Source organism: Pipistrellus kuhlii, unplaced genomic scaffold, assembly GCF_014108245.1.
Source record: "Pipistrellus kuhlii isolate mPipKuh1 unplaced genomic scaffold, mPipKuh1.p scaffold_m20_p_15, whole genome shotgun sequence".
Classification (NCBI taxonomy): domain Eukaryota; kingdom Metazoa; phylum Chordata; class Mammalia; order Chiroptera; family Vespertilionidae; genus Pipistrellus; species Pipistrellus kuhlii.
In genome coordinates this window covers 11,047,233-11,072,293 of record NW_023425460.1, presented here as the reverse complement: position 1 = coordinate 11,072,293, position 25,061 = coordinate 11,047,233, and the positions used below count along the sequence as shown (strand labels likewise).

Sequence of the window (25,061 nt, the reverse complement as noted above, 5' to 3'; positions counted from 1 at the left end):
CGATGGATCAGTGGCTTTGCAGGGTTGAAACAATATGATTTTGATGCTAAAAATTATATACCCCACCAAACTACAATCCCAAGGTCCTTCCATAAAGACAGCCCCATTTTGTCGGAAAGCGACGTTGACTTCCCTGGGCTGTCTCATGAAGTGGATGCCATGGACCCCACGGAGAAAGCCAAAGCAGAGGCGGTGCTGGGGCAGGGCTGAGCAGGGAAGGCAGTTCCCCGAGGACCCCACAGGGCAGAACAGCCGTTCCGCACGGGGCCAGAGGGCAGGGGGCGTCCGGATAAGCGCCCCTGGGAAGACAGTGGTCCCCAAAGAACACTGTGCTGGAGAAGCTGGGTGATTCCCGTAAAGACACATCGCTCTTTTGTCAATGAGAACAAAGGACGTGCATCTGATCCTCATTATTCATGGGTCCCATAGTCTCACATTCCACCTACTCACTAACGTGTTTGTAACCCCCAGTCCGTACGCTGCCCGGTGCCTTTGCCGCCACTCAGGGACGGGCACGGAGCAGCCACACCGAAGCCGGCCATCGTCACCTTCCCCCGGAGGCCAGACAAGGCTGAGCTCTCTGCCGTCCCGTTTCGTCTCTCCCACTGTGAACTCGTGTCCCGTCGTGGCCCACGAGGGTGTCACGTTCTGCACGGTTTGCGGTGTGTTGGTGATCCCGCTGTTGAGGATGGCCCCGGGCGTGGTGCCGATGCCTTGTGTCAGCTCCTGAGCCCTGCAGGCCTGGGATGTGCCTTCTGGAGAGAACACGTGTTAGATAAGGTTTGCTCAGGCCGGAGTTCAATGTTAATGAATCAATAATCCTTATTAAACAAGGTGTCTGTGTATAGAAACACACGTGCAACAAGGTTACGCATCGATCTACGAATGAGGAAGTGGTGGCCAGAGGCCCATAGCAACCTGACCCTGCTTCCCCCACCGGGGATGTGCCCGCAACCAAGGCACATGCCCTTGACCAGAATCGAACCTGGGACCTTTCAGTCCACAGACTGACGCTCTATCCACTGAGCCAAACCGGTTTTGGCAATAAACATATTTTAATAATAATAATAATGGCTCCATAAATACTTTCATTTGAATCAATGATGTCATAGATTACAAAATGCATACTGATTTCTAGAAATAGTAGAATGTTTTCAAATATATATAAATTCAATAAAACACAGTAGTTTAGGCCGCTGTGAGTTTATTGTCCATGTCTGAGTCAGTGCTACGGTTTAATATTTACCCATGTCATATCTGTAAAGTCAAACTCTTAAACCAATCATAGAAATAATCCTAAAACAATGGAGTTTGACTATGTCTTCTTCCCCAGCACACACAAAACCAATCCTGTTCTTGCAGCTGCTGAACTCTTGGAGGTGAAGGGGAATGAGCAGCCAGCACTGCCTTTCCCCTTTCCTTCCCTGAATTTTGAGTTTTATTTTCCTGTCCCCCGCTGTTAGCATGTTTCAAACTCTCCCCTTCACTTTGCAAGTAATTACAAAACTTGGTATTCTTGGTCCCTCAGGTATGAACGGATATCAGATCTAGGTTGTATTTTTCTGATCTTACTCCCAATTTCTCCTAAGAAGCCTGGAGGATGGAGCCACCCAAGCATGGCCACGGGGCCTCCGGGGGCCCACGTTGTGCCTGTAACCACACAAAGACCCCATTTTTCAAACATGAAAACAAACATAATGAACTAGAGTCCTTAAGCTTTGCTGAATTAGAGCAAAACTTGCTGTAGAACAGAAGGTAAATAAATGTAAACATTGAAATATTGATGTTTGGATGGAAAGGGAAGTCGGATAGAAAGAAATTTCACACTGCAATAGTTCTTTTCTCTTTCAGTGGGTGGCTCTTCAAAGATTCAAATTCACAGGAAGCAGATCAAGTTTTTGTCACATGACCTCCCAAGAAAGGATAGAGTCCGGGGAAAGAGTGGCTTAGAAAAGAAAGAAGCCAGCCGGGACCTGTTTGGCTCAGTGGTGGAGCGTCGGCCTGTGGACTGAGGGGTCCCGGGTTCGATTCCGGTCAAGGACACGTACCGTGGTTGCGGGCACATCCCCAGTAGGGGGTGTGCAAGAGGCAGCTAATCGATGATTCTTTCTCATCGATGTTTCTAACTCTCTGTCCCTCTCTCCTCCTCTCTGTGAAAAATCAATAAAATATATTTGAAAAAAAAAAGAAAAGAAGGAAGCCAGAGATTATAATTTCTTGCAACTCTAGGCAGAGTCCAGCTCAGGCTGAGGGGAGGGGGTGGGATGGTCTTCAGAAAGCAGGGTCTTCTCTCAAGAAGTTCCAGGAGGCGAGGAGGCAAACGCTTCCTTCCGTCTGTGGGATCGGTAGGTAGGATATGTCAGCTCCCTCCAGCCTCCTCCCTGCTTCCCCAGAAATTCCGTTATGTGGTCCAGTTTTTACAATTACGGGGACCTCCCAGCCCTTGGGGCCTAGGAGTTAAGTACCTGGTTGCTTTAACTCAGCACAATGTCTGAAAAGATGGGCTCCTGGGTACAAAGAACTCTCCAGGTCTATTAAACTACATACAACAGCCTCGGCTGGTGTGGCTCAGTTGGTTGCGTGTCGTCCCATGCACCAAAAGGTTGCCAGTTTGATTCTGGTCACAGCACATGCACCGGTTTCAGGCTCGATCCCCAGAAGGGGGCATGCAGGAGGCAGCCACTCAGTGTTTCTCTCTCTTCCTCTTCCCTTCCCTCTCTAAAATAAATTTTTTTAAAAAAATTAATGCATTAAAAGCACATGCAACAGTCAGTGTCACACTTAGACTTCAAATGGAGCTGCATCTTTACTCGATGTTAAGGCCTTAACACAGAGGAGAGTCTGGGAGCCAAGGAAAGAGTCTAGTTATACATGCTGTGCCTGGGGTGACCCCTGCATGTTCTAAATATCCAGCTGATACGTTCGTCTATTTGATCTAACCCCCGTTTTCCTTACTTGACTGTTTTATAGTCGTGAGTGTTTCTGGCATCCATCCCCTGATGTCACAACCTGTTCTTTTGTTGCTGGTACCAATTCCCAGTTGTTAAGGACATGTGTGACTCCTCTTGGCTGCATTGGGAAAGCCCCTCGCCTTATCCTGCTCGCCTACTCATTCTCTGGCCACTTCCATTTGAGAAGAATGAAGAAGGAGGGAGGGCCTCCCCCTGTGGCCTTTGTCCTCCGTGCATGGTTCCCTGTGGGTAGGAGAGACGTGACAGCCAGCACGCACCTTCCACAGGCATGTCCACCTGGGAGGCACTTTTTAGGTGGTTCCTCGGCAACCAGGCCCACTAATCCTCCCCCTCCCTCCGCTTACCAGCAACTAGAAAGGGCACGGAATTGGCTTGGGGAGCCACCAGGACTAACACATTGTTACGAACATGCCCAGTCTCTTTACGTTCCAGAGTTCATTTCTTTCTTTCTTGTTTTTTTGTTGGTGGTGGTGTTTTTTTGTTTGGTGGGGTTTTTGTTGTTGTTGTTGTGTGTGTGTTTTAAGAGGAAGGGAGAGGGAGAGAGAGAAGCATCAGTGATGAAGAGAGAATCATAGATCTGCTGCCTCCTGCACACCCCCTACTGGGGATTGAGCCTGAAACCAGGGCATGCAGCCCAAACCAGGCATCAAACCATAATCTAGTTCATAATTCAAACCATGATCTAGTTCACAATTCCATGCTCAACCACCAAGCCACGCCAACTGGTCTAGAACTCATTTTTTAAAGGGACTGCACTTCTTTTCCAGAACCATTTGAAAGCTGAAAAAGATAGGAATGTTTACGGCCAGAAGGACCTTCAGTACCTGTAAGTCACTGTCCTGTTGTACAAAGGACGCAGGCCCGCACCGGTGACACCCAGCGCCCACATAGCTGGTTCTGTAGAAGCGGGGCCACGCTCTGGGGTTCCGGGGCCCAGTCCTGGCTCTTGCCACTGCACCGGGAGCCACCGCCCAGGAGTCCCTCTGAGGGCAGGGGCCACTCCACGTTGCTGTATGTGTCCCCTGGCCTGGGACAGTGATGACCAACAACAGGTACCCAGAACGTTTACTGATGCCTGACCTGAGTTTCCATAACAGAAAGTGATGGTTAAAATCCCAATATGCAATTGATTGCTTCCTCCACGAGAGGACATCCTATCTAAGACTAATATGCAGCTGAAACTGGTTTGACTCAGTGGATAGAGCGTGTCAGCCTGTGGACTGAAAGGTCCCAGGTTGATTCTTGTCAAGAACATGAACCTTGGTTGCGGGCACATCCCCAGCAGAAGGCAGCTGGTCGATGTTTCTCTCTCATCGACATTTCTAGCTTTCTATTCCTCTCCCTTCCTCTCTGTAAAAAATATCAATTAAAAAATATATTTTTTTTAAAAAAGATTAATAATACAAATCAATGGAACAGCAGAACCACCTGTCGCTATGACACGCACTGACCATTAGGGGGCAGACGCACAATGAAGAAGCTGCCTGTTGGTGGTCAGTGTGTTCCTACAGGAGGAGCGCTGCTCAACCAGAAGCCAGGCTCATGGCTGGTGAGCACAGTGGTGGCAGGAGCCTCTCCTGCCTTCACAGCAATGCTAAGGATCTCCGACTGATGGTTTAGGGGAGCAGGCCTAAGCCATCAGTCGGACATTCCCCAAGGGCTCCCAGACTGCGAGAGGGTGCAGGCCAGGCTGAGGGACCCCCCACACACACCCAAGTACATGAATCTTGTGCACTGGGCCTCTGGTCTATAAGTCTACTTCTGAGAGTTAGCAGCCTTGAACAGCTGAAGCACGGACAATGTAGCTCTAAAAATGGTGATGTTATTTTATTGCTGCGTCTTACTGTGAAAGGGATAATATTCTAAGACTGGCTGCTCTTCTTAGAATGAATACCTACCTACATCTTTTGGCGGCAAAATGACACATCGAGGGGGAGCCTAGTAAATACACAGATGCATTTGAAATTAATGTATGTGAGGTAGGTGATAATATGCCTCCAACTCGCATCCTTTAACTCGGGGATAGGAGGGTGTTCGGAATGGGGTTTGTTACTAATTCCATAGTTTCATATAAAACTCCTCAGTCATAACAGAGCAATCAGATACTTTAGAAAACTGAACACTGTGTTCATTCTTCCATCCTGATTAAATAAGTCCTTATCTTTCACACTAGCCATGCATTCATTTAGAGCTTTCTTCCATCATACTGTAGGCTTAGCCACGTTCTTAGGCCTTTTTGTTGCCACCTTGGCTGTTGGTAAGCTGGCCTAACCAGAATTTGAAATGGCTGCTTCCACAGGTAGAACCAGTTTCAGCTTCGCTTTGACTTTCTCATTGTCCATCCCCAAACGAAATGGCCACAGAGAATGGTGCTGCCTTTGAGGCAGAGTGCTTTGATTCATTGAAACATTTCCTACAGTTTTCTGGCTTCTTTCCTTTGGTCCTGCTTGCCTGCCCTTTATAATTTGCTCTTATTTATTCTGAATTATACTCTATTGTTTGGTCATGGTACTCCCTTGACCAACAATAACTAACTTAGAGAATTGTAAGCTCTGTTACAATTCTCTGAGTTACTTTTAGCCATTTAGAGACTCTTTCAAAAGCATAGAATTGTTTTATCTTCACACAGAAATAACTCCCTCAAATTCACATGTCTCTGGGGACATGGTATTGAAGTCACCTCTTCCTGCTGATTCTGAAGTTTCTCCCCCAAATTCCAAGGAGCAGAAGCTCCGGCTGCATTCTCGCTTTTAATTTGCAGTGTTTGGTTACTACGCATTAACATATTCGATAAAGTGGCCTCTTCTGGCATGTTTCGGTTTTTAAGAATTATTGGAAATCAGCCCTGAACTGCAGGTCAAGGGTATGAATAAAGTACTATGTATTAAAACAGGCAGAAGCAAATCAGAGAAAAGAGGAATGTGTTAGTTTTGTTATTGCTGCTATTAAAAAAAAAAAAAAAAAAAAAACACCCTCAAGTTTAGTGGCTTAAAACAAGACAGACTGACGCACAGTCTGGAGGTCAGAAGTCCTTATTCTGGGCTAAAATGGCGCCAGCAGCCTCAGCTGGCTTGTCTTACTGGATAGAGCAGTGGTCGGCAAACTCATTAGTCAACAGAGCGGCAAACCTCTGCTTGCGAGCCGCATGTGGCTCACGAGCTGCAGTTTGCCTATCACTGGGATAGAGCATTGGCCTGTGGACTGAAGGGTCCCAGGTTCAATTCCGGTCAAGGGCACATGCCCGGGTTGCCAGCTCAATCCCCAGAAGGGGGCCCGCAGGAGGCAGCTGGTCAATGATTCTTTCTCATCACTGATGTTCCTATCTCTCTCTCCCTCTCCCTTCCTCTCTGAAATCAATTTTAAAAAAACGTTTTAAAACATTAAAATAAAATGGCATCAGCAGGTCTGGTCCTTTCTGGAGGCTCTGAGGGGGAATTGGTTTCCTTCCTTCCTATCACTCCTCACTCACCTCCTGCCTCCCTCTTGGAAGGACCTTTGCAATTACATGAGAGCTGCCCAGACAATCCAGAGTAAGCTCCCAGCGCAGGACCCTGAACTTAGTCACATCTGCAGGGACCCTTCTGCCAGATAAGGCTGCACATCGCAAATGGTTCTGGGTGGACATCGTTGGAAACCATTATTCGGGGACTCACCAGCCATGGCCTCTCTCCAGTGACAGTCTTTGGCCTCTCGTATTGAGGTCGGGCTGCCTTGATGGGGTGGGGAGGGGTTTGTGGGTGGGCCTGCCCATGGCCTGCCAAGTCCCCACGCCCCACTTCCTGCCCGCAGCACCCTGGGGTGGCCGCCGGTCCCAGCCTCCCTGGGCCGTCAGGCCCGTCACTGTTCCCAGATGTCCTCCAGCCGCCCTTCCTCACCCTGCTGTCTTTCCTTCCAGCACTGTGCCAGCGCCAGGAAGCCACCGTATCCGCAAGCTGAGAGGGAAACTGAGGCAAGATGTCGGGCCGGAGCGGGAAGAAGAAGATGTCCAAGCTGTCCCGGTCGGCCAGGGCCGGGGTCATCTTCCCGGTGGGGCGGCTGATGCGCTACCTGAAGAAAGGGACCTTCAAGTACCGGATCAGCGTGGGCGCGCCCGTGTACATGGCGGCCGTCATCGAGTACCTGGCCGGTAAGGTGCCCCGGCCGGTGCCCCGCCCGGCCCGCAAGCCGCGGCCCGCTCATCCGCGCCTGCCGGCTTCGGGGGAGGGAAGGGGGCTTCAGACGGACAGGGGAGCAGCACAGGAGGAGGAGAGCCCACAGGGAAGGGGCTTTTCCAGCCCAGCCCTGACAAAGGTGTGGTTTGGCTCAGTGGATAGAGCGTCCACCTGCGGACTCAAGGGTCCCAGGTTTGATTCCCATCAAGGGCATGTACTTTGGCTGCGGGCACATCCCCAGTAGGGGGTGTGCAAGAGGCAGCTGATTGATGTTTCTCTCTCATGGATGTTTCTGGCTCTTTATCCTTCTCCCTCTCTGAAAAAAAATAAAATAAAATAAAATAAAATAAAATAAAATAAATAAATATATATATATATATATATATATATATATATATATATATATATATATATATTCTATTTTAAAGAAAGAAAAGAAAAAGGTGTGTCTTGCGTAGGTGTATGCAATGTGTGAGAATCTAGGTTCCCAAAGAAGAGAAGCTACAGGAGGACAGTCCCGGGAGATGGGGTTGCTATTTGTTTCATAAAAGGAGGTCTTCACTGTACACACAGTCCGCATTGCACATCGGTTCTCCGGGGTATGGGCTGGGACTGTGTCCACAAAGAATGCTGACCAGAGCATCAGAGGCGTCTTCAGTGGGTTCCACAAGGCCAGCGTTCTAGTCCTGCCCCTTACAGAGGTGGCCCTCTGTCTACGGGGGGGCCTGAGGAAATCGTGTACCATATTGGTGGTTAAATTACTTTTTACCAAGAGGTGAGATTTTCACTGTATGGGTTCTTTATGTATTTGGGAACTTTTTACTTCGTTTTTGTTCTTGTACTCTTGTGTCGTAAACAGAAAAAAATACTTCACAATTTCAAGGATGCTTTAAAATATTTATATAGCCAGGCCAGTATGGCTCAGTGGGTTAACCGGGATGTCACAGTTCCATTCCAGTCAGGGCACATGCAGACTTGATCCCCAGTAGAGGACGTGCAGGAGGCAACTGATCAATAATTCTCTCTCGATTGAAACTTCGTGGCCCATGCGCAGAAGTCGGTTTTCGGCTCTCAAAAGAAATTTCAATTGTACTGTTGATATTTGGCTCTGTTGACTAATGAGTCTGCCGACCACTGCTCCAGGAAGTGGGAGAGGGGATGGAGGGCTCTGAAAGTGGATTGGATCCAGTGAGATAGAGCAGTGCTGTTCAAGGTGGGATCACCTGGGGATCTTGTTGACAAGGGCCGGGTGGCGCCTGAGACTCCGCCTTCCTCACGAGCTCCCAGGTGATGCCCACGCTGCTGGCTCAGGGACACTCACTCGGAGGAGCAAGGTGGAAGCCAGTCAGCAGCAGGCCTAAGGCTCGGGTGGATAGTTGTTCAGAATGCAAGTTCCTGGCTGCACCCCTGCGGGTGGCCTGATTCCCTGGGTCTGGTGTAGGACCCAGAAACCTGATGGGAAGCCCTGCTGGGTCTGGGGCGCCGGCTTCAAGAAAGATGAATGAATGAAACTTGAAAACAACCTGTAAAACTCCTGTCACCCACTGAGACTGCAGACCATGTGGGTGACCCAGAGATCCCACAGTCTGCCTCCCCGCAGGAGCTGGGCTTCCCCGAGACCCTCCCGTCCCACGCTGTGCTCTTTCTGCTGCCCCACCCTGACCATTACAGGGTGTGTGTGATCACAGCCATTAAATACCTTCTACGTCTCCGCCTGGCGGAAGTCACACTCCGCACTAATAAAACACAATTTGGCCTTTTGAGTCACGGGCATCTCTGTGCATCTTTGGTTCAGATAAAAGCTTACATTTCCCCGTTTATTTATTTGACAAATATCTGTTAAGCATCTGCACGTCAGTACGCACACTAAGTCCTCAGGCTGCTCTCTGGTGGTAGGATTGGACCGTGGCTGGGATTTCTCACGGGTCTTGGGTTAGAGCCCCCGGCCTCCACAGCCATCGCACTGTGACTCTGAGCCAGCAGGTCTGTAAGGACCTACAGCACCTCCCACAGCAGAACGTCCTGTTTCTCAGCGGAGTTCTCGCAAACAGCTATGGAGCACCTGCTGTGGGCCAGGTGTGGTAGGTGCTGAGGATGGAGCCTCGACCAGGACAGACAGGGATCCCTGCCTCCAGCAGAATGCATTCCCGAGGGAGAAGCAAGCAAACAAGCGGAGGGTGTGCTGCGTCATCGGGCGTGCGAAGTGCTGGGGGACAAATAAAGTGGATTCTACCGACAGGGGGCTCCAGGAAAGAGAGGGGGAGGGGAGTTGTAAAATAGAGCAAGGCCCATGTGAAGGAAACCGGGAGTGGGCCTGCAGGTGTCTGAGGGTGGGTGCCCTAGCCTGAGGGAAGGCAGGTGCTGGGAGTGTTGGGGGAACAGCAGTGGGGCGTGGACTGTAAATGAGGCCCAAGGGAGAAGGGGCTGGGGTTAAGGGGTTGGGGGTGGAGGGGTGGGCGGGGCGGGGATAAGAGCTAGGGGTCTAGTAATAATTAATGTCGTTTTTTAACATTCGTTTAAAATCTTGCTTGGCGTTGACTTGTATTGACATAACCTTCAAACACGTGGTATCTACAGAACGTGTGAAGTGCAATTAACAAGTTTTGCTTGAAAAAGTTTGTGTTTGGTTTGGTTTTTGTTGCAAAACTAGGGCTAAGAAGATGGCGGATGAAGAGCATATTCGGCACTGCATGCTTTATGAGTTCCAATTAGGAAGAAAAGCAAGTGAGGCTGCAAAAAACATCTGTAGTGCTCTTGGTCAAGATGCAGTTAGCGCCAGAAAATGCCAGCGTTGTTTTGAGAAATTTCGCGAGGGAAATTTTTCGTTAGATGACAAGAGTGGTCGAGGCCGTGTGTCCAATTTTGATCAAGAAGCTCTTCAAGCTCTTTTGGTGCAAAATCCTCAAATTACCCAACAAGAGCTTGCGACAACTTTAAATTGTTCACAAAAAACAATTTCCAATCAATTGTGTGCACTTGGCAAAGTCCAAAAGTTTGGAAAATGGGTTCCTCATGAGTTGACCGACAACAACCGTAATCAAAGAGTCACAATTTGCAGTTCGCTCCTCTCTCGTCAAAACCGTTTGCCGTTTTTAGAGCAAATTGTTACCGGAGATGAAAAATGGGTGCTGTATGTTAATTTGAAAAGGTGGCCTCAATGGTTGGACAAAAATGAGGCTCCGCAGCCCACGCCAAAACCTGACTTGCATGTGAAAAAAGTGATGTTGTGTGTTTGGTGGAATTTTAAAGGAATTCTTCATTATGAACTTTTACCATCTAACCAAACCATTACAAGTGCAGTGTATAGTGCCCAATTGGAAAGGTTAGCCCAAGCTTTAAGAGAAAAAGAACCCGCGCTGATTAATCGGACGGGCGTAATTCTTCACCACGATAACGCACGACCGCATACTGCAAGAATCACTGCTGAAAAACTGCGCCAGTTGGAATGGGAAGTTCTCCCTCAACCTGCATATTCTCCTGATATTGCCCCTTCCGATTACCATTTGTTTCGTTCTTTGCAAAACTTTCTTCTTGGAAAAAAATTTAATAATGAAGAATGCCTCAAAAATGCATTGACCGAATTTTTTGCATAAAAAATCACAAGAATTTTACAACAGAGGGATTAAAATGCTTCCTGAGCGTTGGGCACAAGTAGTAGAAAACAACGGCTACTATATTGTTGATTAAATTTTGTTGTATTGTTTAAATAAATTCGATTTAAAAAAGTATTAGAAAACGACATTAATTATTACTAGACCTAATAGCAATAGCGACCCTGCATTGTTTGGAGCGGAGGCGGAAGTGATCTGATCCTGGGGAGGGGCGCAGGGTGGAAGCAGGAGAAGCAGCTGGAAGGCTACAGCAGAGATCCAGAGAGGGCGGTGAAGGCACCGAGGAAGAGTAGAGCCCTGATATATGCTGAAGGCAACGCCAACAGGGTTTGCTCCTGAGTTGCACATGAGCTAGAAGAGAGGATGAGCGCCTAGAAGGAAGGCATCGCCATTAATATCCATCCGGCCCCCTCTCTCCACCAGTCCCAGCATCCAGCATCTTCCTCAGGCAAGTGGAGAAGGTGAGCCTGGCTGGTGGTGCTCAGTGGTTGAGCACAGACCTGTGCACCAGGAGGTCAGGGTTCGATTCCCGGTCAGGGCACAGGCCCGGGTTGCGGGCTCCATTCCCAGTGGAGCACATGCAGGAGGCAGCCGATCAATGATGTTTCCTCTTTCATCAGTGTTTCTATCCCTCTCTTTTCCTGATGCCTTGGTCTCACCCCCAGAAATTCTGGGGTATGTTCTGGGCATCAGGGTTTTTCAAAGCTCCCCCAAATGATTCTGATGGGCAGCAGGGTTGGGAATTGGTAGGAGTTACCAGGTTCAGACGGGAGGGGTTGAGCTGGGGGAGATTGCCAGGTTGGGAGGAACAAGGATGAAGTTTAGAGGGAGTATTGCAGCGATTCCAGACACTAGAGGAAGTCCTGTGTTCCAGGAGCAAGCTGAGGATGGCAGGGCCGGCAGTTGGGGGTGGAATGAGATGGGGGAGGTGGGTGGTGCAGGCCACGGAGGACCACGATGAGCTATTGAGAATGCATGATTTACCTTTTTTATGTTGAGAGAATGTTTTATATTGCCAACTGAGAGGACAAATGAGTCTTAAAGCAGGGTTGAATTTCAGGGCACCTCCTGAAATCATTGTGTCACGTAGAAACCCATCATTTACACATCATTTCCGGATAATTGGGTCTATCCACTTAACGCCGAGCGTTTTTATCTAAGGATTTTTACTCACTGCATCTGTGCTCTGAAGAGCTCGCTTTGGCAGCCGGAGCCACACACGTGGCTGTGCAGGTTGTACGCTGTGCAAAGACACACATTTAAGGGAGTGCCTTTCGCATCGTGGACCTCAAATAACCATGTTTATCATGAGCATTTCCAGCAGGTGGCGGTAAAGGGTCTTGCTCAGAGGAAATCAGGGCAGTCCGGCGTCTTGAGGAAGAGGCATCTTTTTCTAATTTGCACAAAGGCACCTTTGGCCTAGCGACGGCCTTGTTGGCATGGATCTGGAGGAGGACAAAACGGGGACAGGGAAACCGTTTCGACAGTCACTACTGTTTGCTGGGCCGGGAGAGAAGAGAGCCTTAACTCGGACAATGGCAACAGGCGTGGAGAGAGGGGCAAAGGCGTGAGCTTGATGAAGCGGGTGGGGGACGGGGGCGAAGAGGAGGAGAGTGCGGAGCTGTCAGTCCCAGGGGCGAGGCGGGGAGCAGGTTTGGGAAGGAAGTGATAGGACGGGGGAGTTTGATTTGCCTGTGGAACACCCAGGTGAGGAGGCCCAGGTGACATCTCAGCAGAGCTAGAGATCCAGATCTGACCACACGGGAAGGGAGGTGGAAGCTGGAGCCACGAGGGGATGGGGTTCCCCCAAAAGACTCAGGGCCTGAGCAGAGCAAAGGGCCCAGACAGAGCCCAGAGGTGCCGTCATATAGTGGGCAGGTGTGCAAGCAAAATGGGGCTGGAGAAGGAGATGGCCACTTGGTGCCCTCTGTTCCAACCCTCCATTTAATGTGCTATTTTCCACCTGCTGGGGCCGGGACATCCCGTGTTGATGCAGTAATGTCCAAATTAGAGGACACAAGCCCTCCCAAAATAATATGCAACATCCCTTTGGGATATAGAATTTTTTATTTTTTACTACCAGATACTGAGGTGCATGCCAGATGGTTACTATTGCTGGAAATCAGACTTCCAAGAAGTTAGAGCACATGTGTCAAACACAAGGCCCGCGGGCCAAATCCGTCCCGCCAGGCCTTGCAATGTGGCCCGCACCGCGCTGTCATCACTGCACTCCGCTGCGTTTCCATCACAATGACAGTTTATGACTGTTCAGTAAACCATTCGGCCCGCGATTTAGGCTGGATTTTAGATTTTGGCCCCTTCTCTGATTGAGTTCGACACCCCTAAGTTAGAGGTTCGCTATGGAAGTCTATAAACCTCCAGGGAAGTCTCCACCGCTTAAGGGAATAGTGATCTCCCCACAGAATGTCCAGTGAAACACGTGTGAGCCACACAAGTCCAGTTTTCCTACCGATGGCCCAGAGACGGAGACTTGTGTTCCCAAGGTCAATAAAGTCACTCAACAGTAGCAACTGTCACGTGGAAACGATGTGAGAATGAGTTTGCAGGGATGGAGCACTTTTCATTATGGAAATGCCTTGTAAATATTTAATGATAATGCTCCTTTTATAATCCACATGAATGCATCTTGTCGGGACAGCATTTGAAAACATTAATAATGATTAATGTCATTTCACACATTTAAATGGTGGCATCTCCGTCGCAAGGAATGTTCCGATGAAACATTCAACGAAGAACTCGTCGGTCTCGATTTTCTGGTTTGCGTCCTTCAGTTTTCCTCTTTAAAGAAACGTTAAAAAGAGAAAGCTCTCCCTCTGCTTTCTCACTAGAGCACAGGATCAGGATTGCTCTCCAGGGCGGGCTATGGAAGGGCTAGTCTGGGAGCTGAGTCTCATGCGAGCCTCGCCTTGTACCGGCTTCGTCCCTGAGGCCACTCTCTCCTGAGCCGCATTTAATTCTGGGAGATTCCCCATCGGTGAGCCTCACGTCTGTGCATCTGTCTGTCCGGCCGAACCTGACCTGACCTGCAGGGGCTTCTACAGGCTCTGAGCATGGAGGGTTTCCCATTAGCACTGCTTCCCCTGCTGACGACTACGTTCATGCACTGGGGAGGATGCTTAACTCCTTCCTCTGGATGCAGGTGACACAGGCGGGAGAGTGATGGGCCAAGATGCTCAATTAAATCTGATTCCTCAGAAGCTTAAAATGGGGAGGCTCCTCGGCCCCTACACCCACCTAGAAAGGAGGGTGAGTGGATGCACCTTCTTCCCAGGCATGGGGCCCCCGAGATGAGCAAGGCAGGACAGTGGGAAGCTGCATGTTTTCACCTAGAGTCATACTGCAGGTCTGTTTTTTTGTTTGTTTGTTTGTTTTAATGTTTTTACTGATTTCAGAGAGAGGAAGGGGAAGGGAGAGGGGGTGGGGGAGAGAGACATCAATGATGAGAATCATTGATTGGCTGCCTCCTGCACGCATCCTACTGGAGATCAAGTCCACAGCCTGGACCTGTGCCCTGATGGGGAATCAAATTGTGACTTCCTGGTTCATGAGTCAACGCTCAACCACTGAGCAACACCGGCTGGGCCAGCAAGCCTATTAGTGAAAGCTTTAAGACTGCATTTTTTTTTTTTTTTTGGATGGGTACACTTTTTTAAATAAAGAAAGGGTTGGGCAGCAGCCCGAATGCGGCAAAGCAGATTATCCAATATGGCATTAATTTCAAACTCTCTGTCCCATTGTCTCTACAAATATGCTTATATTTCTCAAACTACAGTGCCTCCTCAATCTTTGATTCAGAAAACATGACTACAGTATAAATGAATAGTTGGTAAACACAATATTCATTGCTTAATAACCTGGAAGGGATGCAATGAGATGAATTTGCAGTGATTTAGCACTTTTCATTATGGAAATGCCATATAAATATTTAACTCTAATGATTATTTTATTGTAATTTTTGTTAATTACATTTGCTTAATTAATATGGCATACTTATGCCAAGTTTTTATTTTATTGCCATATATTTTATAAGTGATGGCAATTTCATGTGCTATTTTATTTGAAATTAGGTTGATTAGAAAGACATACAGAATCCCCTGTTAATTTTAGGATTTAATATTGATATTTATGCCATTATACCAGCACATCCCCAACACACACACACACACACACACACACACACACACACACGCCTGTGCAAACACCTCACAAATGTATGCACACATGCATATACGTACACTCCCCCCTCCACCACATATTAGTGAAACCATTTAATGGCATATTGTCGTTAGCTTTCTAAGGGAAGGAATTTTCCTTTATAGGCTCATTCAGACTTTTAAAAGCAGACAAGTTTCATTTAAGAGTCTCATGCTCTACCGACTGAGCTAGCCGGGCTAGACGAGACAAGTTTCATTTAGCAGAATGTCCTAACATTGAGGAAGAAGGAAAAGTAACAAAATAAGAGAAGAAAGGAGGAAGCATACAGATAGTATAAAACAATTCTATAGATTATTTTTTTAACTTGACTCAAAAATTTGGTAGCCGGTGAAGTAGTGTTAGGAAAATTCCTCTCTGTCCGTTCTTTCACGTTTACCGTGTGACACATGCTTAGGCCTCTGAGGGGTGTGAGGAAACCCCTGGGCCCCACATCCCTTCCTGGGCAGATCTCGTAGGTCTCCCCGTAGGAAGGCACCTCTCGGTTGAGCATTTCCTCATCCCGCAGTGTAAGGGGGTTCTTCCCGCCACTTCCCCTTAGGACAGTGTTTCCCAAACTTCCCTCATGATGAGAGTCACCCGGTGGAGCTGTTAAACTACAGAGTCCCGAATCCCAACTAAGAAGCGCTAACCTAGAATGTTTGGGAACATATAGGTAAAATTGTATACTTACAGTCTAAGCTTAGAGCACTAGTTAAGTATACAATTTTACCTATATGTTCCCAAACATTCTAGGTTAGCGCTTCTTAGTTGGGATTCGGGAATCTGTAGTTTAACAGCTCCACCGGGTGACTCTCATCATGAGGGAAGTTTGGGAAACACTGCTTTAGGACAAGAGGGACCCGGGCATCAAGTGAAGCAGCAAAGGGGATTGTGGAAGGGGTCCCCCTGGGTACCAAAGACAGACTTCACCTCCATCACTGTTCTCTTCAGAGAGGCCCTGTCGTCAGTAGGCTGAAAGCAGCTCAGGTCCCATGCTAGGGTTTAAACAGCATTTATTTCTCTCTCATACAAAACAAAACAAAAAGTCTACAGAACACAGCCCAGGGTGGTAAGGAAGCTCCACAGCCCTAAGACACCTCAGTTCCTCCTGTGTGTTACTCCATCGTCCACAGCTTCTTCATGGTCAAACCCCAGCCATCACATCCCCAGTCCAGCAGTAGGAAAGGAAGGGGTACCATACAACACCACTGCTTGCCTTTCACTGGCCAGGACTTAGTCACATGATCACACTTATCCACAAGGGAGGATGGGAAAAACTGTCTTCATTCCTTCCCATGGATATAGGCTCACAAAAAATAAAATAAAATCAGATCCATATGCCAAGGAGGATGGGGAGGAATTAATGTCAAGGGACAACTAGAAGACTTCGTCACAGGATCATGTGTCAGGTCTTGCTAAAATACCTTACTTAGCTGAAACTGTGTGGCTCAGTGGATACAGCCTCAGCCTGAGGACTAAAAGGTCCCAGGTTCGATTCCGGTCAAGGGCATGTACCTTGGTTGTGGGCACATCCCCAGTGGGGGGTGTGCAGGAGGCAGCTGGTCGATGTTTCTCTCTCATCAGTGTTTCTAACTCTCTATCCCTCTTTCTCTCTGTAAAATAAATAAATAAATAAATAAATAAAATTGATAAAAAATATTTAAAATACCTTACTTGTCTAGGATCTGAATTCTTTTCAGCTTTCTGGATTTCTTTCCAGGCCCAGACTTAAAAATCACAAGTGAATCCAAGTGGTCAAACTCCAAGACCATTCCCAAGGAAAAGCTTCTGGAAGCTCAGACCCCACTCTGATTGTATTAACTCCCCCTTGTGATTTCAGCGGAGATCCTGGAATTGGCCGGCAATGCTGCGAGGGACAACAAGAAGGCGCGGATAGCCCCGAGACACATCCTGCTGGCCGTGGCCAACGATGAGGAGCTCAATCAGGTACCGCTGCCCACGGCCACGTGCCCCCGATTGGGTTTGTCAAACGCACGACCGTATGGAACACAGCCCGCTGCAGTCATTCCTGCTGTAGTTCCCAGTCCCATTTACACCAAAAGAGATCTTTTAGATCAGTGTTTCCCAAACTTCTCTCATGAAGAGGATTACCTGGTGGAGTTGTTAAAATACAGATTCCTGAATCCCAACTAAGAAGTGCTAAACTACACCAAAACCGGTTTGGCTCAGCGGTAGAGCGTCGGTCTGTGGACTGAAAGGTCCCAGGTTCGATTCCGGTCAGGGACATGTATTTTGGTTGTGGGCACATCCCCGATAGGGGGTGTACAAGAGGTAGCTGGTCGGTGTTTCTCTCTCATCGACGTTTCTAGCTCTCTATCTCTCTCCCTTCCTCTCTGTAACAAATCAATAAAAATATATTTTTTAAAAAAATAGTGCTAAACTAGAATTTTTGGGAACATATATGTAAAATTGTATACTTACAATCTAAGCTTAGAGCACTAGTTAAGTATACAATTTTACCTATATGCTCCCAAAAATTCTAGTTTAGCACTTCTTAGTTGGGATTCAGGAATCTGTATTTTAACAACTCCACCAGCTGATCCTCATCGTGAGAGAAGTTTGGGAAACACTGCTTTAGATCATAAAAGAGAAGAATCAGTTCTGCTAGCATATCCTTCAGCTTCAAAATAAAATTGCCTCTTATATATTCTGGGTCTGGCCAGACCTTCTTTTCCTCAAAGGAGTGCGGAGACCACTGGTCTGCTGGGCCTGGCCCCAGCTTTGACCTTTGAACTTGGTTTTGTCAGGCTGCGCTCCCCGTGTGTGAGGCTCCTTATCCTCTGTTATGTCTGGAATTCCAGAGCCCTCGGCAACAGGGCCGGGGTCAGCCTCTGAGCCCTTTCATTTTGCTTTGCTTGTTGTGTTTTCTGCACAAGGTCACAGGGGGCCTTGGTGCCTCCGGACATGCTCTGCTAGAGAAACGGGAAAAGCCGATTAGACTGTGTGTTATGCACCTCGGGGGCAACCAAGGCCAGGCCTAACCTTGTTTTGCCAACAGTGGGGACTGTGCTCGATCCAGAGTCAGCGAGTTCCTGGTGGTCTGAACCGACGCGTTTCTCTCTCCAGCTGCTGAAAGGAGTGACCATTGCCAGCGGGGGCGTACTGCCCAGAATCCATCCCGAGCTGCTGGCCAAAAAGCGGGGGACCAAAGGCAAGTCGGAAACCATCCTCTCCCCGCCCCCCGAGAAGAGAGGAAGGAAGGCCACGTCCGGCAAGAAGGGGGGCAAGAAATCCAAGGCTGCCAAGCCACGGGCGTCCAAAAAGGTGAGCCAGGCTGCGTCTGAGCGCCAGGGGCTCTCTGAACAGGAGGAAGGTTGGACCGACAAAGACGGAGGTGTAGCCACGTCTCCAAAAAACGGGGACTCCACAGCGTGGTGCTGGGAGACAATGCCAAGCACGAACTCCAGTCATCGGGCGGGGTCTCCCAGAGGTTTCCAAAGCCTGGGTGGTTCTCATGGTTCCAGATCCCTGCCTCTGCCCCCATAACTAAGGTGACCAGACATCCCGCTTTTGGCAGGACAGTCCCAATTTTTAACAATTTGTCCCGTGTCCGATGGCATTTAAAAAAAAAGTCCCGATTTGCCGAAACCGGTTTGGCTCAGTGGATAGAGCGTCAGCCTGCGGACTGAAGGGTCCCGGGTTCGATTCCAGTCAAGGGCATGTACCTTGGTTGCAGGCACGTCCCCAGTAGGGGGCGTGCAAGAGGCAGCTGATTGATGTTTCTCTCTCATCGATGTTTTTTTTTTTTTTTTTTAATATATTTTATTGATTTTTTTACAGAGAGGAAGGGAGAGAAATAGAGAGCTAGAAACGTCGATGAGAGAGAAACATCGACCAGCTGCCTCTTGCGCACCCCCTACTGGGGATGTGCCCACAACCAATGTACATACCCTTGACCGGAATCGAACCTGGGACCTTTCAGTCCGCAGACCGACACTCTACCACTGAGCCAAACCGGCTTCGGCCTCATCGATGTTTCTAACTCTCTCTCTCCCTTCCTCTCTGTAAAAAAATCAATAAAAAATATATATTTAAAAAAAAAAAAAAAAAAAAAGTCCCGATTTTTTGAAGATTTCTTTCCAAAAATCGGGACTTTTTTAAAACGCCTCGGGATGCGGGACAAATTGTTAAAAATCGGGACATCTGGTCACCTTAGCCTAGAGAGGCCCCAAGGGCCAGCCGATGGGGTGTCAGGTGCGGCGGATAACCTGACAGGCTGAGCAGCTACAGCCAGAGATGCCGTTTGCAGAGTAATGCTTTCAGGTGCTGCCCAGGCAACTGCTTTCAGGCACCTGCTCTCCACGTGCGGCTCCTCCCGATTGAGCTTAACTTACTTAAATCAGATTTAAAAGTGTTTTCTCGGTTGCACAAGCTACGGGCTCCGTTGCCCTGAGCAGCACAGACACAGGACGTTTCCACAGTCAGGGACGCCCTGTGGGCCAGCGCAGCATCAGAGGCCTTCAGCTCCCCTCCCCAGACCTTCAATACACACGGAGGTCGTGTAAGCGCTCCCTGCCTGCCTCGGTGCCCAGGGAAACCCGGGACCAGGGGTGGAGCCGTGTGTTAGAATGACCCTCCCGGGTTCCGGTGCTTGTCATCGTGAGAAGAGCAAGAATCACACAGCTGTGTGCGGGCTTGAGTGAGAACTACAGGAGCACCTGAACCCTGGAGCACTTCGTATTTTGGGCATCACCCTTTTCTTGTCCTGATATCGCTCCCCTTTGCTTCCCTCCATCAAGAACAGAACAGACACTAACCACTGCCTTCCGTGCCCACGGTGGTGGCCATGGGAAGGGCTTTTTGTAGCCACTTCGGGCTTTTTCTCGAATGACTGCCCACCTGCTCCTCTGATTTCTACCCACAGTCCAAACCAAAGGACAGCGATAAAGAAGGGGCTTCGAATTCCACCTCTGAAGATGGGCCAGGAGACGGGTTCACCATCTTGTCTTCTAAGAGCCTCGTTCTCGGGCAGAAGGTACTGAAGAGAATTGTGCTGTGCATGGCTGCATTTTTTAAAAAATGTTTTTATTGATTTTTTACAGAGAGGAAGGGAGAGAGATAGAGAGTTAGAAACATCAATGAGAAAGAAACATCGATCAGCTGCCTCCTGCACACTCCCCACTGGGGATGTGCCCGCAACCAAGGTACATGCCCTTGACCGGAGTCGAACCTGGGACCTTTCAGTCCGCAGGCTGATGCTCTATCCACTGACCCAAACCGGTTTCGGCACATGACTGCATTTTTAAATCCTCACCTGAGAATATGTTTATTGATTTTTAGAGAGAGGATGGGACAGAGAGAGAGAGAGATTGAGAGAGAGACATCAATCGGTTGTCTCCCATACTTGCTCTGACCGGGGATGGAATCCACAGCCTAGGTTTGTGTCCTGACCAGGGATCGAACCCGCAACCTTTTGGGTCAATGGGATGACACCACAACCAGCTGAGCCTCCCCCAGGGCCATGGTTGCATTTGTATAACCTACTGTTTATAAAACAAGCAGTGATGCCTCCTTCATCCCCGGTTCCCCTAATCTGACTTTCGCTCTGGCCTTGAATGATTCATTTTTGAACTAAAGAGTAAACAAGTTCTTCCGTGCTGAGAATTGTGCATGCTGACGTTGGCCGGCCAAAGGTAAGCATAGAGAGTAGATAGTTGGTCAGTAGATAGGATGGCGTTACTGGTTTTGCTGGAAATGGCCCAAGCCCCAGTTATTTCTGTGCTCACCAAAAAACTCATAGCTAACTTTCCAGGCAGGCTTTGGGAGGTCCATGTTACATGGCTCACTGTAATTCATCAGAGAAAGCAAATAGAAATATGGTTCCTGGAAACCCCTGGTGTTAGGAAGGCATTATTTGCCAATACTTTGCCTTTCTCGGCTGCAGGAGAAACAAACAGGCCAGGCAGGTGAACAGTCTCCAGCAGCTCAGCGGAGGCCCAGCCAGACATGCAAAGAATTCGTTCCCCCAGCATAAAAGTTTACCAAACAGACAATTATCTGTCAGATCAACTGGGGCTGAAATAAGATCCGCAGAAAACAGCTGATCAGATCTCTGGTAGCGCAGCGTTTGCAGCCTGACAACAGTGCAGTGTGACTCCATGGAGGCAGTGGGGACGAGCATGTGTGGGAAGAGCGTAGCTGTGGCAGGCAGGTTCCTGAGGCATCGCCTCAGGAAGCCCAGAGCAGAGAGGCGGGATTCACATTCCCTCCAGGGGCCGTCCGCAGTCACAAGGCGATCAGCTTCCTCTCACTTCTCGAGGGGATCGTGACGTCCTTGCTCGCATGGAGAGGCAGTGGACAATGCTTCCATTCCACTCAGCCCTGTGCACATTATGGCAGCATTTCACATGTGTAGCCCCACTTGTGGTCCACTACAGGCGAGGTGGCCAGGCATAGGCAGGTCAAGGTCCTGGAGCCTATCGCGTCTCTCAAGCGAGGTCAGCAGCTTCAAGACCCTGCCCCACAGGTCTGTGGTGCTCTGTGGAGGACTTAAGGAATGGAAGGCAGAGGAGAGAGTGAGCCCCGGGCTTCCCTTGCAGAAGCTACTCAGAGGCTCTGTCACCGACCAGCAAGGCTGCCCGGACTGAGAAAGGCAGGCACAGGCTGCAGGGACGGGATGAGGGGAGGTCCCGTTTCTGCTCCTGGAAGGGGAGATGGGTGCAAGCTGCTAGCCTCAAAGCGAAAATCAAATCCGCTGCGCTCCAAGGGCCTGTGGAAAACCAGACACCTGGAAACTGAGACACTGCTCCATGGACAGCCCTTTGTGTTGACATCTGGTATTAGTACCTGAGAGAATTAACAGATCTGATGGTAAATGTGAAGCTGTTTAACAGGATCTAATCTTTCCATCCTTTCTTCCCAATGCAGCTGTCCCTGACCCAGAGTGACATCAGCCATATTGGCTCCATGAGAGTGGAGGGCATTGTCCACCCAACCACAGCCGAAATTGACCTCAAAGAAGACATAGGTAAGGTCCCCCAACTTGAGTAGAGGTGCCACAGGATAGCCCGCTGTTCAGGCGAGCTCCTGTGAGGTAGGTCCTTGTCAGCTGGCTGTCCCCTGCTTGGGGGACCTCCTTTGTATGTAGCTGAACAACATTACTGGAGAGTAATTGTGTTTTAAATCTGCATATATTTTTGAAATTTTCATTGAAATGTTATATAAAGACAGATCATTCGTGCACATCTTGGTGAATTTTTCTTAACGTGAATTCATCTTTGCAACCAGCACCTTGATCATGAAGCAGAACCTTACCAGCACTCAGAAGTCCCCTTCTCCCCACTCCCAGTCTCCATTCCCTCCAAGGGTGACCACTATCTTGTCTTCTGACAGCACAGATGGCGTCCTGTTTTGGAGTCTTTATAAATGAAATCATGCAGTATGTCTTCTTTTGTGTCTGCCTCCTTTTGCTCAACTTTGAGTTTGTGAAGTTCACTCATATTGTTGAGTATGGTTGTAGTCCGTTCATTTTTCTTTTCTGTATAGTATTCCACTGTGGGAATATATATTCAAATTTGTTGATCCCTTCTACCATTGGTGGCATTTGGGTGGTTTTGGTTTAGATAATAATGAGTCATACTGGTACAAACATTGTTGTACGTGTTTTTGGTAAAATTCTACATATGTTTTAAGCTTAACTATTAAGAAAACCATTGATAAAAAGGAAATGGACACCTAGGACAAGTCCATTGTCGTTAAGGCAGGAGGTGTTACCAGGCTAGGTAGAAGAGCTTGGGAAGGGAAGCTTTAAAGGCATAAGAAATAACAGCATACTCAGTGATCACCATTTCAGCCCTGGCCGGTGTAGCTCATTTGGTTGGGTGTCATCCTTTGCATCAAAAAGTTGCTAGCTCGATTCCCTGTCAGGGCACATGCCCAGGTTGTGGGCTCACTCCCCAGTAGGTGGTCATCAAATCAAGGCATTGAATTAAATGAACACAACAGGTACTGAGCCCAGAAACAGAACACTGGAGCCTCAAAAAAAAAAAAAAAAGTCAGGATTTCTGTCAGGAGACGCATTATGGTCAAATCACCCCCTAAGGAGGTCCTTGAAGAGTTTGTTGAATCTAAGTCCCGATGGACAGAATTCAGACCCCTGTCCCAGGTGACCACTGGAAAACCAGGATGTCAGTTGCAAAGTTTTATTCCGACTGAGTCCGGTTTGTTTGTTTGTTCGCTCTGGCCAGTCAAAGCGTGTCTGACAGTGTGGTTGGTGGCACTGAAAAGAAAGCCATAGTGGCTCCCGCCTGTTCTCCTTCACAGGGAAGGCCTTGGAAAAGGCTGGGGGCAAAGAGTTCTTGGACACGGTGAAGGAGCTACGCAAGTCCCAGGGCCCCTTGGAAGTGGCTGAAGGTGAGTGTGGAACTGGGCCGTGTTCCCAGCACAGCCTCGCCACCTCCCTCCCCAGCAGTGCATGCTCCACACACTCATTTTGCAAAGTAAACTATGCCATACCTCATCAGAAGGTTATTTCTTAATTTGAAGAGTTGCGGGTGGATCATGTCATGTCCTTTAGGGGCCATAAAGTATCTGGATAACCCTAACCCTGACCCTGACCCTAACCCTAACCCACCCACAACACCCCCCAGTGACCATCTAGTCAGTGCGAGGTGCTGCCCTGATGCTAGGACCACAAGGGTGTGGCTCTCGATTTACGGAGGATCCAGTCACTAGCACAGGCCCACACCAGACCTGCCGAGTTGGGACCTCAGGGTGGGAATGGACATGTCTATTGGTCAGTCTAAAAACCACTGTATTGGTTTCCTATCGCTGCTATAAAAAATTACCAGAAGCCATAGTGGATGTGGCTCAGAAGATAGAGTGTCTGCCTGTGGACCAAAGGGTCCCAGGTTTGATTCTGGTCAAGGGCACATGCCCGGGTTGCAGGCTCGATCCCCAGTAGGGGGTGTGCAGGAGGCAACCAGCCCATGATTCTCTCTCATCATTGATGTTTTTCTCTGTCTCCCCTTTCCTCTCTGAAATAAAAAATATATTTTTAAAAATAACCACAAATTTCGTGGCTTCAAACAACACCCATCTATTCTCTATGAGCTCTGGAGATCAGAAGCCCACAGGCTCCTGAGCCAAGGTGCTAGCAGTGCCGTTCCTGCCCCGAGGAGCTGTTCCTTGTTCTCCCAGTCCTGGGCTGCCATGTTCCTTGGCTTCTGGACACTGCCCTCCCATCTCTGCTTCACCAACACATCATCCTCTCCTACTTTGACCTTCTTGCTCCCTCTTAAAAGGATTGTGTTCCCATCTCAACATCCCTCTCAATCCCATCGCAAAGCCCCTTTGCCATGGAGATGACATGCACAGCTTCCAGGGATTCGGTGTGGACATCTGGGGAGGCCATTCCGCAGCCTCCTACTGCCCCAGAGGTGACCCTGATGTGCACCCTGGATCAGGAACCCCAGTGAATAGGTAGCCCCACCTGGTGACTAGTTGGTAGGACACAGGAAGTCAGGTGGTGCCCCATCAGCTTTAAAGGAGCTTGTGTCCACTGTCAGAGCAGAGCATGCCGGCACAGCTCCTGCTCCGTATACCTACCGTCCCCTCCGAAGGCACAGAAGGTTGTCCAGTCAGCGTCTCTGTCGCCTCCTTGTCCCCACACATCTAACAGGTGTATGTGGGGTTCGGCCTAACCCCCTGGCTTACGGTGAAGGCTAGGGAATAACCTGCGGCATTTCTCTCCCATGTCCCAGCTGCCGTCAGCCAATCCAGCGGACTTGCAGCCAAATTTGTCATCCACTGTCATATCCCTCAGTGGGGCTCCGACAAATGTGAAGAGCAGCTTGAAGAGACCATCAAAAACTGCCTGTCGGCGGCAGAGGACAAGAAGCTCAAGTCTGTGGCCTTCCCACCCTTCCCCAGCGGCAGGTAGGAGGGGCTCCTCCGGGCAGGCGGGCGGGCGGGGAGCTCCAGCCTTCTCCCTGGGTCCGGTGCTCTCCCTTACACATCCACCGAAAGGCTGCTGTTAGCTACGGGCCAGTCAGCGCCAGGTGCTGCCCTGATGCCAAGGCCCCAAAAGCAATAAACCCCTCTCCTGCCCACAAGCACAGCCTAAGAGGCAAGACAGACTCAATGGTGGGGCA

At 49.0% G+C, this 25,061-nt stretch overlaps 1 protein-coding gene across 2 annotated transcripts in view; it reads left to right on the top strand.

Annotated features, from left to right (window-relative positions):
• LOC118719154 (core histone macro-H2A.2) overlaps positions 1–25,061 on the top strand; it is a 40,155-nt gene that overhangs the window by 13,856 nt on the left and 1,238 nt on the right. Inside the window, exons 2-8 of one of the 2 annotated variants that reach the window (XM_036438255.2) lie at positions 6,868–7,098; positions 16,790–16,896; positions 18,037–18,234; positions 19,835–19,945; positions 21,838–21,937; positions 23,233–23,322; positions 24,672–24,846. In XM_036438255.2, the coding sequence (XP_036294148.1) occupies positions 6,927–7,098; positions 16,790–16,896; positions 18,037–18,234; positions 19,835–19,945; positions 21,838–21,937; positions 23,233–23,322; positions 24,672–24,846 (953 nt within the window). In that variant the 5' untranslated portion in view covers positions 6,868–6,926. Of the gene's footprint in view, positions 1–6,867; positions 7,099–16,789; positions 16,897–18,036; positions 18,235–19,834; positions 19,946–21,837; positions 21,943–23,232; positions 23,323–24,671; positions 24,847–25,061 lie in introns of both variants that reach the window. The other variant, XM_036438254.2, reaches the window with a different exon arrangement.